Below are 15,216 nucleotides of genomic sequence, written 5' to 3'. Positions count from 1 at the left end.
AATAATAATCCAATTTGATTTATGTGCACTTATACTGATCCGATTTGGATTTAGACATCACTAAATCCAATCTAATCAGATTTAGATCTAGATGAAATGAACTAAATCTTGAAGGAAAAATAGGTATATTACTTTTATGGAAAACTATCCTATTTGTTTGCTTGTTTGTTTTCATCTTCTTTTCCATTAAATATCAATCCTGCCCGCTTATATCCATTTTTAAACTTTAGAATGGTTTTTAAGTAATGGTTCGTAAAAAAACACAAACATTAACAAGTTCTTAGTTTGTGGTGCATAAAGTGCCATGACCACATATCACTGTGAGTAGAAGTAGAACCAATTGAGAGGTCGTGCTTCCCATGGAGGCTTAAGCCTGGTAATAAAAAGGGTCAAGCCGACCCGGTCTGCCATGGGCTGGGTTTGCATCAAGGTTTTAGTCCTAGGACTGTTATGTACCGAGCTAAAACCCAGCCCATTATTACATAAGCCGGGCTTGGGCTGGCCCATGGGCTACCGGGTCAGCCCGCTAAGCTTGAGTTATTTATTAATTTTTTAATAATATAAAAATATAAAATAACTATTTCATAATAATTTGGTAACTATTAGTATTTACTTAATTAGTTATATTAATCTTATAGAAACTAGCAAGATAATTAATTGAGTGCTTGAGAAGTTGAGAACTTGTTAATTATTAATATTTACAAATGGATTTGAGCATCAATTGAACTAGAAGACTGCCCAAAGGAAAGATTATGACTCTTTCCCCTTACATAAAGTTTATTAACATAAGTACTTTCAACTGGAAGATAAAAACTATCAATAATTTGTTGAACTATTCTTAATGTTGGGAGACTCAAATGTTGACATCATTAATCCAAGGTAGCTTTTGTTAGGTGTAACAAGGAAGGGAGAGAGAATTCAAAGAAGAAACTAGGTTGTTTTGGAGAAGGTGGTCATGATGAGGTGGAATAGTCTCACATTGCTTGTGATTGAGTTTTCTTTGGGCTTTATAAGCCACTTGTGAACTCATACACTTGTTCTTGAGAACAAGAGAGTGGGATGACCACCACACACACACCCGCCCGCCGTGCCGGGCCGGGCCATATCCAATCAAGACAAAGTACCTTTTTACCCAAAGTTTTTTTGGATATTTGGATTCTGTAACGGGTTATGGGAAAGGATAACGGGTCACGACTCCTCGGATTCCGTAACGGATCTCGATCTTTCGAAGTCCATTAACGGATCATGTCTTCTCAGAATCCGTAACGGGTCCTTCCACGTTTCATTATTCTTCTTAGTGAACTTTTGAACGAAAATAAGATTTCTAGCAATCTTATGAATACACAAAATATCTTTCAAAACTTGGTTCTTATCACATGTAGTAGAGTCAATATGACTAATATGCAAACGTGAACCATCTTCAATCTTGAGAGAATCAGTTCCTTGATATTCAAAAAGGATGGACAAGTTGTTCAAATCACTTGTCATATAATGGGTTGCCTCGGTGTCGGGAAACCAGCCCGAATCTCCAAATTGAAGATGAGCTTTTGATTGAATGGAAGCATGATATGTCTGTGCCGACCCACTTAAAGCAGGTTCTTGAATATACTTAAAGATAAATTGTAACATTGCTTGGCTGCATGGCATGAAGATCATCTAAGGTAATTGGATCAGACTGTGTTTCAATGGTGGTTTTAAATGCCAAATACTTGGGAAGTCCATTTAAGTTTTACATTATCAAATCCTCATCGTCTACTGAATATATGAATCAATGTTTTGAAGTTAAGATTTAAGTTGAAGCACTCTTAAACGAGAGTGGACAACTTTGCACACAAAAAAATGAAGAGTTCAAGCCCATGATTTGGGCGTGAATGCTCAGACAAAAAGAATATTATTCAGCTAAGCAGAAGTTGATTCTGTCTACTCTACATAACACAATCAGGATTGGTTTCAAATGATCTCCTTGAACAATGGTGATGACGATTTCGATCCATCCACAAAACCTATTATATAAAATGAAACTAATATGATAATGAATTGTTTGCATGTTGATAAATAATTATCCGAGCTCAACTTGATAATGAAAAAGATGATGAATGTTACTTATTGAGGGAGACAGAGAATATGAACTTGAGGTTTGCATGTTGGATGGTTATGAATTGGAAAGATAGTTGTGGACAACAAATCTGGTTATGGCTCTAATACCATAATAAAGATAAAGAATGAAGAATATGCACCCAAATCACACAATTTATGTGGTTCGGTTCGTAAAGAACTTATGCCCACGCGAAACCTCTCTCTCTCTCTCTCTCTCTCTCTCTCTCTCTATATATATATATATATATATATATATATATATATATATATATATATATCAATTAGGTTATCAGGAGCTGTCTGGGCACGTCTCCTTGTGGTGGGATGTTGCAGGTTCAAACCCCACTGGTACGTTGAATAATAACTGGTGGGTCTGCCTAACCTCAGTTGGATTTAAAAAAAAAAAAAATTCTCTCGAGCCCAGATGAGGTTTCCTCTCGATAAATATATATAAAAAAAAGGCGTACTGATGTCACAAAGTTAATAGAGCGTACTAATGTCCTGCCATTGGCAAGTGCAAGTTGGAGAATTAAATATTCCCAAACAGAAAATGGACAGTAAGGACATGTTGATGTGATCCCATCGATAAGCTGGGGAGTAGTGAATCCCTAAAAACATTTTTGTATCGACAAAAATAAAAAAATAAAAAACATGATGTGTCGATCAAAACGTGGCGCATGTTAAAACTATTAAAACAATATTTAAAAATACTAAAAAATAATGTTAGTATTGTTTACATTTATTTAAAAATAGCCGATTCACGGGTGATGCATGTCGATTTTTTTGCGTATCGTCCGAATACAGACCGATACGCACAGATACTGACAACATCGGTTTGCATACTAGCTCTGGTTTTTCTTCAACATGGAAAAACTTGTCAGGATTTAAAACTTTTGTTCTTAGGAAAATCACAAGAAAGTCTTGGCTAACAAAATTATAAACATACACCACAGCTGGGGGGGGGTTGACCGTGTGGCCAGCGGGGTGGCTGTGAGGGTGCTGAGATGAACCCGCCCGATCAAAACCCCGTGATGCATGGGTGTGCCCATAGCTTTCAGAGGAAGGCAACATAAGGCAGGGTGATCGTGATGCCCCACGCCGGGTTTTTTTCCGCTTTGGCAAGGGTTTCTTGTAATAAAAAATATGTAAAAGTATAACACAAGTCGCCTTATCAAATGAGCGGAGCTCTTATGGCCCACGGTCGGGTTGGCGGGTCAGCATACCTCAACATGAACCTGACCAGTTTATTAAACGGGTTGGCTGTGGCAAACACGAACCTGACCCATTTATTAAACGGGTCGACATGACACGGTTAACCCGTTTAATAAACAGGTCGGGTAAACGAGTTGGCGAGTTAGTGGGTCAGGTTCGTGTTAGCAGGCGGGTTGGCATGTTAGCGGGTGGGTGGGGGTCGGGTAAATGGGTTGGCAGGTCGGGTTCGGGTAAACAGGTTGATCCACCCGCCTAACCCGTTTATTAAACGGGTCAGCTAGGTTGGCATACCCCTAACACGAACCCGACCCGTTTAATAAACAGGTTAGGCAAGTCAGCCCGTTTACGACACGGACCCGTTTAAGCCAAACCCGAACCCACCTAAGAAGCAGGTTGGCGGGTCGTGTCAGATTTTGCCACCCCTACTTGTGGGTGATTACAGAGGCGTAATCTTAATTAGTGGGTTACCAAATATTGAGACAATATAAAAGGGAAGGGAAAAAAGAGTGAAAAAAGGAGAAAGACAAGAGAAAAGTCTTTCATGGGAATCCAAAGTTTTTTTTTTTTGACAGAGAAAAGAGTAGAAGCAGCCTTTCTCATCATACGGGAATCCAAAGTTGCTGACTTGTTATATCTCCCTATTCTCTGTGGGCCCTATCTGGAGATTAAATTGTGGGTCCCATGATAGTGTGGGGTCTTTTATACAAGTTACATGAGCGCGTTGCTCATGTATTCCCTCCTCTTCCAAAATCTCCGGTCTTCTTTGGTCAATTTGGTAAAAGCTGAGGCCCTTTCCAGTCGTCCTTTTATCACTGCCCTTTCGGCTGTTGGCCAACAAACTGGGTACCCCACAACTTGCTAGGATAAGTGCCACACTCATATCCGTTCAGTGAGCTTAGATTAGAAAGGGACGCGAATGGGTCGGATCCGGAACAGCTAAACACATGGAAGAGCTGGATCTGGAACAGCCAAAAAATTCAAAGCCTTCATCCTGGATCCGACCCATTTGCATCCCTAATGGAACTGCACTCATTTAGGGTTGTACGATAGGCCTGACCCTGATCCAGCATTTTATTTCTAGTTGAACCAAAATCCGAATTCATGGGGCCCAAGCATAATCACACATTTTGTTCTCAATACTTTCTCAGCAAGGGAAATTCTTTTTCTTGGGGAAATGTCAAAAAAGACTAAATAAAAAAAGTATAACAAGAATGGTGGGAACATTATTCAAAAAAAATATATATATACTATAAAATTTTAGAAATCACCAATAGCAATAAATTTGTGATAACATAATAGTATATTGGAAAATAGGAGAGATTTTGAAAATCTCATTATAATATCAAGATTTCCACATTCTGACTAAAATCTTGCAAGAATATCTAGAACATTTTGTAAGATCTTGGCCATATTTGTTGATTCAAAACACCTTAGTTCGCGATTCCTTGAGGGCAAAGGGTAAGCTCATGGAGTTTTACGCTGTCAGGACAATGATAGTTATTCAGTGTAAGTATCAAAAAGCAAAAAACACCTTAGGCTTTTGGTGGACATTCTGAGATGATCCAATGGGTTCTTGGGTACCCAATCCAGGATGAGTCGAGTGTGGCCCCGAAACCTATAAGCACAGTCCATAAAAGTTGCCACTGGGGTGGTCCGACCTACCAGGCTGAGCTGGGTCAAACCAAACAATCCACATTCTTGGTGCACAATAGTAGTACGAAAACTAAAGCCTATGGGATAATACCAAATCAAAGGCCGAGATGGAGTTCGCATTGAAGATCGAGCGCCAGGGAACCAGGCATTCACTACTTTAGATTTTTTTTTTAACTTAAAACAATTTCCTACAAAAGAGGGTCTCTTTTGTAGTATGTACAAGAAAACCTGAAATCAAAAAGAAAATTTCAAATTGCCGCCAAAATTTTAGTCTTAATTAATATATCCGGCAACAGCCTATGCTTTTTAGAATATCCGGCAAACTCTTCATCTGACTTTAGCAAATAACTTAAAAGAGTAAACTCCCATAAATCTTATCCGTCAATAACCAAATTATCTCCAAACTTTCAAATCATTTTTATTTTTCTTTCATTTCCAAAAAATAAAGTTTGATGGAGACCTCTAGAAAACAACCAACATTTTGTTGTGCATTAAGTTAGAAAAATAAATTTAGATTGAGCACAAGGAAAAATTTATACTACAGGATGTCATTGTGATTCTAAATAAATAATACAGCATCAAGTCAACAACACTAAATTACGGGTGGTATAGAAATGGGGTGTTTGTTTAACATTGGAATTTTTTTTTTTAAGGATACGGTGGAAAAAGTGTGGAAGTTTTGTAGGGTACGTTTGAAAGTAAGAAAACTTTTCGTAAGAAAAGAAAATTTTGCCTATGAGATGTATGAAATTTTTTCACAGGAAAAAAATAAAATGAAAACCACCCCTCCTTTATCGAAACGGATGGTGGTGATGGTGATGGAGAGATGATGAAAGAGAGGGTCTCAAACATAGGAGAAATAGAGGGTTCTGTTGAACCCTCCACTTCTACCCTGAGATAGGACTCACAAAATTTTGCTTAAAACATTTCTCTACCTCCTAAAAAAAAATATTTTCTATCTGATTTTTTAGAAAACTCTCTCAGAAAATATTCATTTTTGTTTTAAAGGTTAAAAAACTATATAGATTTTTCATTTGTATCACTTTTCCTACGTTTTTCCCACTTACAAACGCGCCCGCCTTAAAAAACAGTAAAAAAATTATTTAGACATGATTTGAAAATTACCCATAAAAAAGTGCAGAGAGAGAGAGAGAGAGAGGTAACTTCATTCGCTCTCTGCTTTTCAGTGTGAAAGCAGAGCGCTCTCAAATGGCGATTCCGAGATGCCCCAACAAACAAATCCCTTGCTGAAACACCACTCAACCCCTTCATCCCCCGCACAAAAGGAAAAAGAAAGAAAGAAGAAAACCCTCATCTTCTTCTTCACCCTTTCTTTCTCTTTGTTTCTTACAGACCCTTGCTCTGTAGAATCTTAGATTTCCTTCTTCTTCTTTCTCTGTTTTTCTTCTGTTGTAACCATACAACCAATGGCTAGCTCCAGAGGGAACACGGCCACTCCCCCACCCATCATCGGAAAGGCAGGGAGGTACACCATATTCATAACGCCGCCCAGGGCGCCGGAGAAGACGCCGGTGGTGAATATGCCGCCGCCGGTGCAGCCTCCTCCCCGGCAGTTCGAGAAGGCCTCTTCGGAGCCCTCGGCGTTCGGATTCTTCTGGAACGCTGTTGCGAAGGTTCAGAAGGGTAAGGCCTCTCGTCTTCTTCTCACGTCTCTGTTTCTTTTTTTTGGCTCTGTGATAATTGGGTTTTTTGTTGTTGTTTGTTTTGGTTTGGTGAAGTTCATTCGAGCCTGGACGAGTGTCTTGCGGATTGGTTCGGGCTGAACCAGTCCAAGTACCAGTGGGCTCTCAATGAGTACTACGAGAGTAAGGGATTGGTAAGATTGCTTCCTTATCAACTTCCCTTCTTTTTTTTTGGTGCGTCTGTGTTTTTCAAATTGTGTAGATCCTTTCGAGGTGGGAATCGTTTAATTGGAATTTTTTGTGGTCATGGATCTGGTGGTGTTTTTCTATGGTTCATGTTGTAATTGGAGAAATGGCGGTTTTGATTTGCAGTGTATATTGATCTTTTCATGATTTGCTGCCATTTTAATTGTTATTTGGCCCTGTGTAAGATTGATAGATCTGTGTGCATACTTAATTTGAAAAATGGTGGTTCTTTTTCTTTTTTGCTAAATATCATGTTTATTCGTTGGTTTTTTGGTGGTATGTATGTTTGGTGAAACTATTTTCTTGATTTTTCATTGTTGCAATTGCCTTGTTTGTATTGAAGATCATTGAACATAAGGTACATTTCATGTGGTGCACGGATATGCCCCCTTGATGTTGTAGATTATGAGCTCACAGTACCACATAGGCTCTGTTTGGGAGCCTTGCATTGAGATGGAAACACCATTTCCATGCCTTGCCAAAATGTGGTGTTGAGGATGGAATTGCCAAAAAACATCCTCTTGTGAATGATGTTGAAATGTGGTGTTGGCGCTGTCAATTCCATTCCCAATGCAGGGTTTTTGCGACACCACTGCTCCCAAACAGCAGAGAGCATGAGGGCACTGGGGTGAACCGCAACACACCTCATATTCAAGGCCCCCATACAGAGCCTTAGTGAATTTTGGCACATTTCATGTGATGCATGGTCATTTTCTGAATGTTGCAGAAAGCTGGTTCTTATCAGCAATGACTAGGGATATATCCTGTTGGCCAAATGTGTCGTTTGAGTTCTTCCTGTTTTTTTTTTTCCTTATTTATTGAGGAAAAAAGCTATGCTAATTTTGATTCTGCAATTCAGCCCAACTGCTTGGCATTGAAGTATTAATGTTAAAACTTTTTTTTACTAGATTGATCAATTGAAAAGATCTCAATAGATGGGAAAATCACAAAAGTAACTGAAGAAAAGATGATTCTTAAAAGATTCCCTGGGTATAATGACAGTATTGTATTCATGAAGAAGATGATCGGGAGGGAAGGGGGTGGGCATGGAGAAGGGGTGTATGTTTCTTTTCCCTCTTGTAATTCTTATTGTGCTCGTTTTGATAACTTGCTATCGCTTACATAGCCGAAGGTATTTTCATAGATTTTCTGGTGGTCCAGTGGTGAATGGGTTACGTAATGGTGTGGATCCTATGTCACATGGGTGCGGGTGCGGGTGCGGGTGCGACACGGGTGCGGCGCAATTCCAAAAAATTTGGACACGGGGACTCGGCTATATATATATATTAAAAAATATATATTATAAATATATATATTTTAAATATTATAATTATATATAAAACTCCCCTGCGAGCAGAGGGTGCGGGTGCGGGTGCGGGTGCGGGTGCGACACGGGTGCGGCGCAATTCCAAAAAATTTGGACACGGGGACTCGGCTATATATATATTAAAAAATATATATTATAAATATATATATTTTAAATATTATAATTATATATAAAACTCCCCTGCGAGCAGAGGGTGCGGGTGCGGGTGCGAGCAGAGGGTGCAGGGAGGGGCCGAGCCCCTCCCCTGCGAGCAGAGGGTGCAGGGAGGGGGGCCGAGCCCCTCTTCTGCGTGCAAAGGGTGCAAGGAGGGAGGCTACGAGCAGAGGGTGCAGGAGGGTCGACATACCTGACGGAGGGGGAGACGGTGGCTGCCTGTCGCCGGAGTTCGGATCGCCGGCGTGGTTGCAGGAGAAAGCTGCAGGGGCTGAGGGGGAGAGGCAAAATCGAGAGGGTAAGCCCCTCTCCCTGTCGATAAACCCCTTTTAGGGATAAAAAAAATTTGGATCTGGGTCGGGTTTGGACCCAACCCGACCCGGATCCAAAACAAAATTTAAAACTCGAACTGGACAATTTTGGACTCGGTCAAAGTTGACCGAGTCCAAAATGTGGACGGACTCGGCCCGGACTCGTTGACCGAGTCCGACTCGGCGTTGACCGAGTCCGGGCCGAGTCCAAAGCCGCACCCGAGTCCGTGCGTGTCGACGTGGGTGCGGCAACCCTTTAGCTGAGTCCGTGTGACATAGTGTGGATCAGGTAGCTACCAATTAGACTTTAGATTTACCTGCTGCTTGGGCCAGAAATGTTTGATCTTGGGTTTGTAAACCATGAATAATGACATCTCAGTGGATCTAACTTTGGTTTACTTATTTATTGTTTTATATATTATGAAGGTAAACTTTTATTAAAACAAAATGTTTCTAAAGTAATGGACAACAAGGTATTATTGACCCGAGACTTGAGAACAAAACGAAGTGAATGAAAAAATGTGTGCCTGGTAAGAGAGTTCTGTCTCTTTTGTTTTTCTAGTTCATGTAATGTTGTTGATAAATGGCTCCAAAAACCATTTTAATTACAGAATTTCAGATATAATACAAAAAGGGAAATAAAAACTTGTGAAGCCAGACACTGTTGTCAACATCTTTTAACTCTTTGGTTGGAAGCCCCAACTTGGGGATGCTTTAGACCAAAAGCCAGTAGGTCATAGGTCGTTAGGTCACAGGTTTCCAGATGCCAAAAACACCGATGATACTGAAAGTGACGAAGTGGAAGAGATCGGATGTGCACATAGAAGACTTGTTAATCATGGATAGAGTTTATTAAGTTGAAATATGAAGGCTTAGTGTGTAGAAAGGATGGGCTAATGGCTAATGGTAGCATTCAATATTCAGTGACCTCTGCCTCTGTTTAACTTGGTTACTCTTGATGGCATATAAATAAGACTCCTTTAGGATGAAGCTATGTCACAGGGATTCGGCCAGACAGGTGCCGCACCCGCGTCACGTCCCGCGGGTGCGGCACCTGCCCAGGGAGCGCCCCCCCCCCCCCCCCCGGACCCCGCCTGCGCAGCGGGACCCGCACCGGGGGGAACCCCGGACCCCTCTTCTATATATATATATATATATATATATATATATATATATATATATATATATATATATATATATATATTGCCGCACCCCTACACCCATGTGACATAGCCATGAAGTTACATTGTGCATCTTCAGACTGCAAAACCGTGGTTGCAAGAATTAAAATTGTATTGATTATGAAGATTTGTACTTATAGCTTTGTATGAACTACATGGTAGATTCTAATCCATAAGAACTGCTTGGGGGAAGCTGAGACAAAATTTTTAGCAGTTTTAGCTTGCCAGTTGTTGAGATTATGCTTAAAAATGTGCATTTCTTGTTGTTTCAGTATTCATGCGGCCATGTAATCTTCCCTGAAGTGTTGAATTAATTCTATGCAGGACAAAGATGGTTTTAAACCAAAAGATCTCACAGGCAAGGGGCAAGGTGTGTGACAGTTGCGTGAGCCTGACATTTTTGTGGTTAAATTTTACGTGAATAACTTGTTATGTTTGTGGGAAATTGTTGATGATTTCATAGTTTCAGATCATGGGAACGCAGTGGGTTTGCGAAAGGATGGCCAGATTGGTTGCTGAATTATTTTTGAAGATCTGTTATAAATTCGGAGATATAATTTAAAAATCCATGTAAGATTGTGGATGCGTCTTCCTCACCTTTTCCTCGTCGGTGGCTGATGACATCCTCTAAATGTAAAAATCTTAGTTCTGAACACCTCCCCGTGTTTTAGCTTCTCAATTTCTACTGGAGGACTATCTATAAATCTTAAAATGAAAAAGGTTGTTGGTATCAGATCAAAACGTGTTAACATATATATAGAGTGATGAAAACATGCTAAGTGGGGTTTTTGAGTTTTTTTTTTATAATAATTTTGGTCCTACAGATGTAATTTACATGCTTGATTTTATGGAGTGTTCGATTCCAAGAAAAGTGAACAGCATAAAATCTTTGTAAATTTTGGAGCCTCCAAATATTGTTTTTTCACAAAAAACATGATTTAGGCGTCAATTTATAATAAATCATCCATATTGAGCACATTTGCAGGGTCAGAACTGTGAAAGCACTGGAAACACGTAAAACGTATTTAGCATATTTTCATCACTCTCTCTCTCTCTCTCTCTCTCTATATATATATATATATATATATATATGAGTTAACAGAATATGTATTGAAAATATGTTTACCAGTGAACTAGATATTTGTGACGCTTTTTTCTTAAATTTGGCCTCGCAGATGCGTTAGGCATGGTGCATTGGCTAGTTATCTACTGTCAGATCGTGTATTTTTTTTATTAAAAAATACGATTTTTTGATGCTCGATTGTTTATGAGAATTCTGAGCCGTGGATGTGTGTGTGATGCTTTACATGGCAAGTTTTTTTCCTGCAAAACATAGGAAAGAAAAGCGTCGGGCTCTTAACTTTGAGAGTTGTGGGGCGCCTGTAGATGTTTAAAATGCCTTTGCTTAAGCGACATGCAAATCTTAATTGCTCTTGGTGGCAGTTGCTGTGGGGAAGTTGACAAACTAAACTTCCGTTGGGCCTTCCAAAGAGGTAGTGGGGGCATCAACGCTGGCTGTTGGAAAATTGAGAATGGAGAACGCAAAATGGATGTTACAAATAACCTGGGTTGGTGGAGTGAGTAACTGGTCAAGATCCCAAGCAAGAGTGTGATCCACGACTTGTTTCCTAAAATGGCTGCACCTGCTTTTTGGTGTGCTGCTTTGTCTCTGTGGCCGGTTGTTGGACTTCGTCTCCTTTCGTATCCTCGATCCTTAGGGTGATGCTTGATAAGACCCTACCTACCCCATATGTTCAGAGAGGGCAATCTACTGATAGGTGATCACATATCACTTGGGAGTTGTGCGTTGTAAAGATATTATATTCAAATATGAGAGTACTCATGATCTCCAGTTCCTTGATATCAATAATCCTATCAAGATGGAGTTAGGTTGCGATAGATTTCTTAATGAGTGTAGGATTTCTTTAATCATGATTATCAAACTCTAAGGTGATAAAGGGTTGTAAGAGTCCATAGTGAAGAGGGCATCAATCATGTAAACAATTATATAATGAAGGCTCCTTCCCCTCTCAGTGTAAATTAGAGAGAGAGTTTCATTGTGGACGTAGGTTAATCTTAACCGAACTACGGTGTCATTTCTTTATATGGTGTGTATGCATGGTTTTCAAAGTGACACCTGAATTTTCATGGTGTCAGAGCCGATCAGTTCCAGCTCCTTTTAGTTTCTCCAAGTACAAGGTTCCCAGATACGACATCTGGTTCAACTTCTAGTTCATCAAGTATGTCGTCTTTCACCCCTAATCCCTCAGGACTTTCGGTGTGAGTTCTCCATTAAGGACTTGAGCTTTCTGTATTATTTTCTTGGAATAGAAGTTCTTCATGAGTCTGCAGTAATCATGTTAGATAAAATATATTCTTAAACTCTTGGTCCAAACATATATGACAGATTGTAAACCCATAATAACCTCAGCTGCACCAAATGTAATTTTGTCAAAATAGGAAGGTCAACTTCTAAAAGATGCCACTTAATACAAGTCCTAGTAATAAATAAGTGCATACATTTACTAGGACTTGTACATTCTATTCTCACTTTCGTGATGGAGAAGGCCATGAACACCAACCCTCTCACTCTCTCTCCCTTCTCTCTCTACTTATGTGCCTGATTTAGAGTTTTTGCCCTTACAGGAGGGGGGTCCGGGAGTTCATCCCAGCGTGGGTAACATCATTCAACTAAATGAGTTGTAGATCCTGATTCAGAGTTTTTACCCTTATAGGAAAGGGGTCTGGGGGCTCCTCCCAACGTGGGTAGCATCATTCAACTTGAAGAGTTGTGGAGTCTGATTCAAAGTTTTTACCCTTACAGAAAAGGGGGGTCTGAGGGCTCCTCCCAGGGTGGGTAGCATCATTCAACTTGATGAGTTGTGGAGTCTGATTCAAAGTTTTTACCCATTCATATTTTAAGGCATTAGATCTCATGTTTGAACATCCACGCATGTGCAGTTTGCTTTCATCATGTTCAGTTGCTTTCTAGATTATATTTTGAATTCTAGTGCATTTTAGATCTATCGATTTGTATGTAATCAGAGCTCATTTTAATCTAAATTTTTTACTGCAACTTCATGCATATGTCTTCATGCTCTCCACCAAAAATCAGATGAATCAGGGACAACTTGCGAGAGTGATTTCTCCCTAACCAGAGATGATCTTTCCAATCCGTAAAAAGGGTTATTTTCTAAATTGAATCTAGTTTGTTCATATCAAATTTCAGCGATTTCTATGGTGTTTTCATACCAGTTTCGGGTCACAAACCATAACCCTGTCACCCTGTGTCATTTTAACGGCTCAGATTTTGATCCATTTTGTTTGAATTTTATTTTCCTAACGGAAGATCATTTTTCAATTCTGTAAAACGGGTTCTCTTTGTTTATGTGTCTAGTTCATCCCTGTAAATTTTCAGAATTTTTCATGGTCAATTATTATTTTATTTTGATTAAATACCAGAACCTTGTATCCAGATTTTATAAATGTTCTGATTTTGGCCCCCATATCATGACTGTTGTAGCACTTCTTCAACAAATCGTTATTTGATTGGAAATATTCTTCAGCAAATTATTGTTATGATTTTTTTGAGTCTCTAATGAGTCTGTACTATGATTTATAGTATTTTTGGGTCTCCAACGAGCCTCACAATGATTTATAGTGTTGTCCGGTCTTTTAACTATGATTTATAGTGCTTTGGGGTCTCCAACGAGCCCCACAACGATTTGTAGTGTTTTCGGTCTTTTAACTATGATTTATAGTGTTTTCGGGTCTCTAACGAGACCCACAACGATTTATAGTGTTGCTGGACCTCGCTATAGCGATTTGTAGTGTTTCTCGCTAAACACTACAGCGATTTGTGATACAAATCGCTATCCGAATCAGGACCAACTTGTCAGGTTCATATCTCCCTAACCAGAGATCGGATTTCAAATCCGTAAAAAGTGGTGTCTTTGTTATGAAGTCTAGTTTATTCCTGTAAATTTTCAGCAATTTCTATAGTCATTTGATACCCCATTTAGATCTAAAACCAGACCCTTATCAGTCTGCCTTATTTGAGTGACAGGTTTTTATTTCATTTTGTAAGAGTCATATCTCCCCAACGAAAGATCATTTTTCAAATCCGTAAAAAGGGTTTTCTTCCTCTATGTGTCTAGTTTATATCTGAAAAGTTTTATAACTTTTTATGCTCATTTGATATTTCAAACTTGTTAAAAACCGAGACATGTTATAAAATGTTATAAAACTTAAAAAGTTTGAAACTTCCTCTATGTGTCACGAAATGGTTTATTATCTACATGTTTTTGACAAGCACCAAGCCATTTCTCCTCACTGGTTTATTATCTACAACTAAATATTATATTGGTTACTGGGTAACACGAAGATGACATAATCGTATTGTTGAAACAAGATTAATCTGTCATGTAAGTCCAACACACACACACACACACACACACACACACACATATATATATATGATTTAAAAAGAAACACAAGGACTCCAAATTTCAAGTTATATAAGGTTTATACAACGACACCTGCTCTAGTGTTTAAAACTTGAAATTTGGTGTCCTTGTTATTTTTTTTGAAATCCAAAAAACTTTTGAAAAGATCTAAATCCAAATAACTTTGTAACTTAGTTAATTTGAGGCTCATATTGTGCAACGAGAATCCTTGGTTTATTATCTACATGTTTTTGACAAGCACCAAGCCATTTCTCCTCACTGGTTTATTATCTACAACTAAATATTGTATTGGTTACTGGGTAACACGAAGATGACATAATCGTATTGTTGAAACAGGATTCATCTGTCATGTAAGTCCAACACACACACACACACACACACACACACACACACACACACACACACACACACACACACATATATATATATATATATATATGATTTAAAAAGAAACACAAGGACTCCAAATTTCAAGTTATATAAGGTTTATACAACGACACCTGCTCTAGTGTTTAAAACTTGAAATTTGGTGTCCTTGTTATTTTTTTTGAAATCCAAAAAACTTTTGAAAAGATCTAAATCCAAATAACTTTGTAACTTAGTTAATTTGAGGCTCATATTGTGCAACGAGAATCCTTGGTTTATTATCTACATGTTTTTGACAAGCACCAAGCCATTTCTCCTCACTGGTTTATTATCTACAACTAAATATTGTATTGGTTACTGGGTAACACGAAGATGACATAATCGTATTGTTGAAACAGGATTCAGCTGTCATGTAAGTCCAACACACACACACACGCACACACACACACACACACACACACACACATATATATATATATATATATATATATATATATATATATATATATATATATATATATATATATATATATATATGATTTAAAAAGAAACACAAGGACT

At 38.8% G+C, this 15,216-nt stretch overlaps 1 protein-coding gene across 2 annotated transcripts; it reads left to right on the top strand.

Annotated features, from left to right (window-relative positions):
* The first annotated feature begins 6,307 nt into the window (after positions 1-6,307).
* On the top strand, positions 6,308-10,513 carry LOC149842281 (uncharacterized). 2 transcript variants are annotated; one of them, XM_090001352.1, is made up of 4 exons: positions 6,308-6,606; positions 6,702-6,799; positions 10,148-10,193; positions 10,293-10,513. In XM_090001352.1, exons 1-4 carry the CDS (start codon positions 6,390-6,392, stop codon positions 10,340-10,342), a joined length of 411 nt encoding a protein of 136 aa, XP_089857478.1. In that variant the 5' UTR covers positions 6,308-6,389; the 3' UTR covers positions 10,343-10,513. The 2 variants fall into 2 exon arrangements, with proteins under 2 accessions (XP_089857478.1, XP_089857479.1); XM_090001353.1 differs by having other exon boundaries at positions 10,148-10,203.
* Positions 10,514-15,216: the final 4,703 nt, after the last annotated feature.

Source organism: Nuphar pumila, chromosome 3, assembly GCF_984573655.1.
Source record: "Nuphar pumila chromosome 3, dmNupPumi1.hap1.1, whole genome shotgun sequence".
Lineage (NCBI taxonomy): Eukaryota > Viridiplantae > Streptophyta > Magnoliopsida > Nymphaeales > Nymphaeaceae > Nuphar > Nuphar pumila.
Note: the sequence above shows the minus strand (reverse complement) of the source record. Positions and strands in the feature narration are given on the sequence as shown.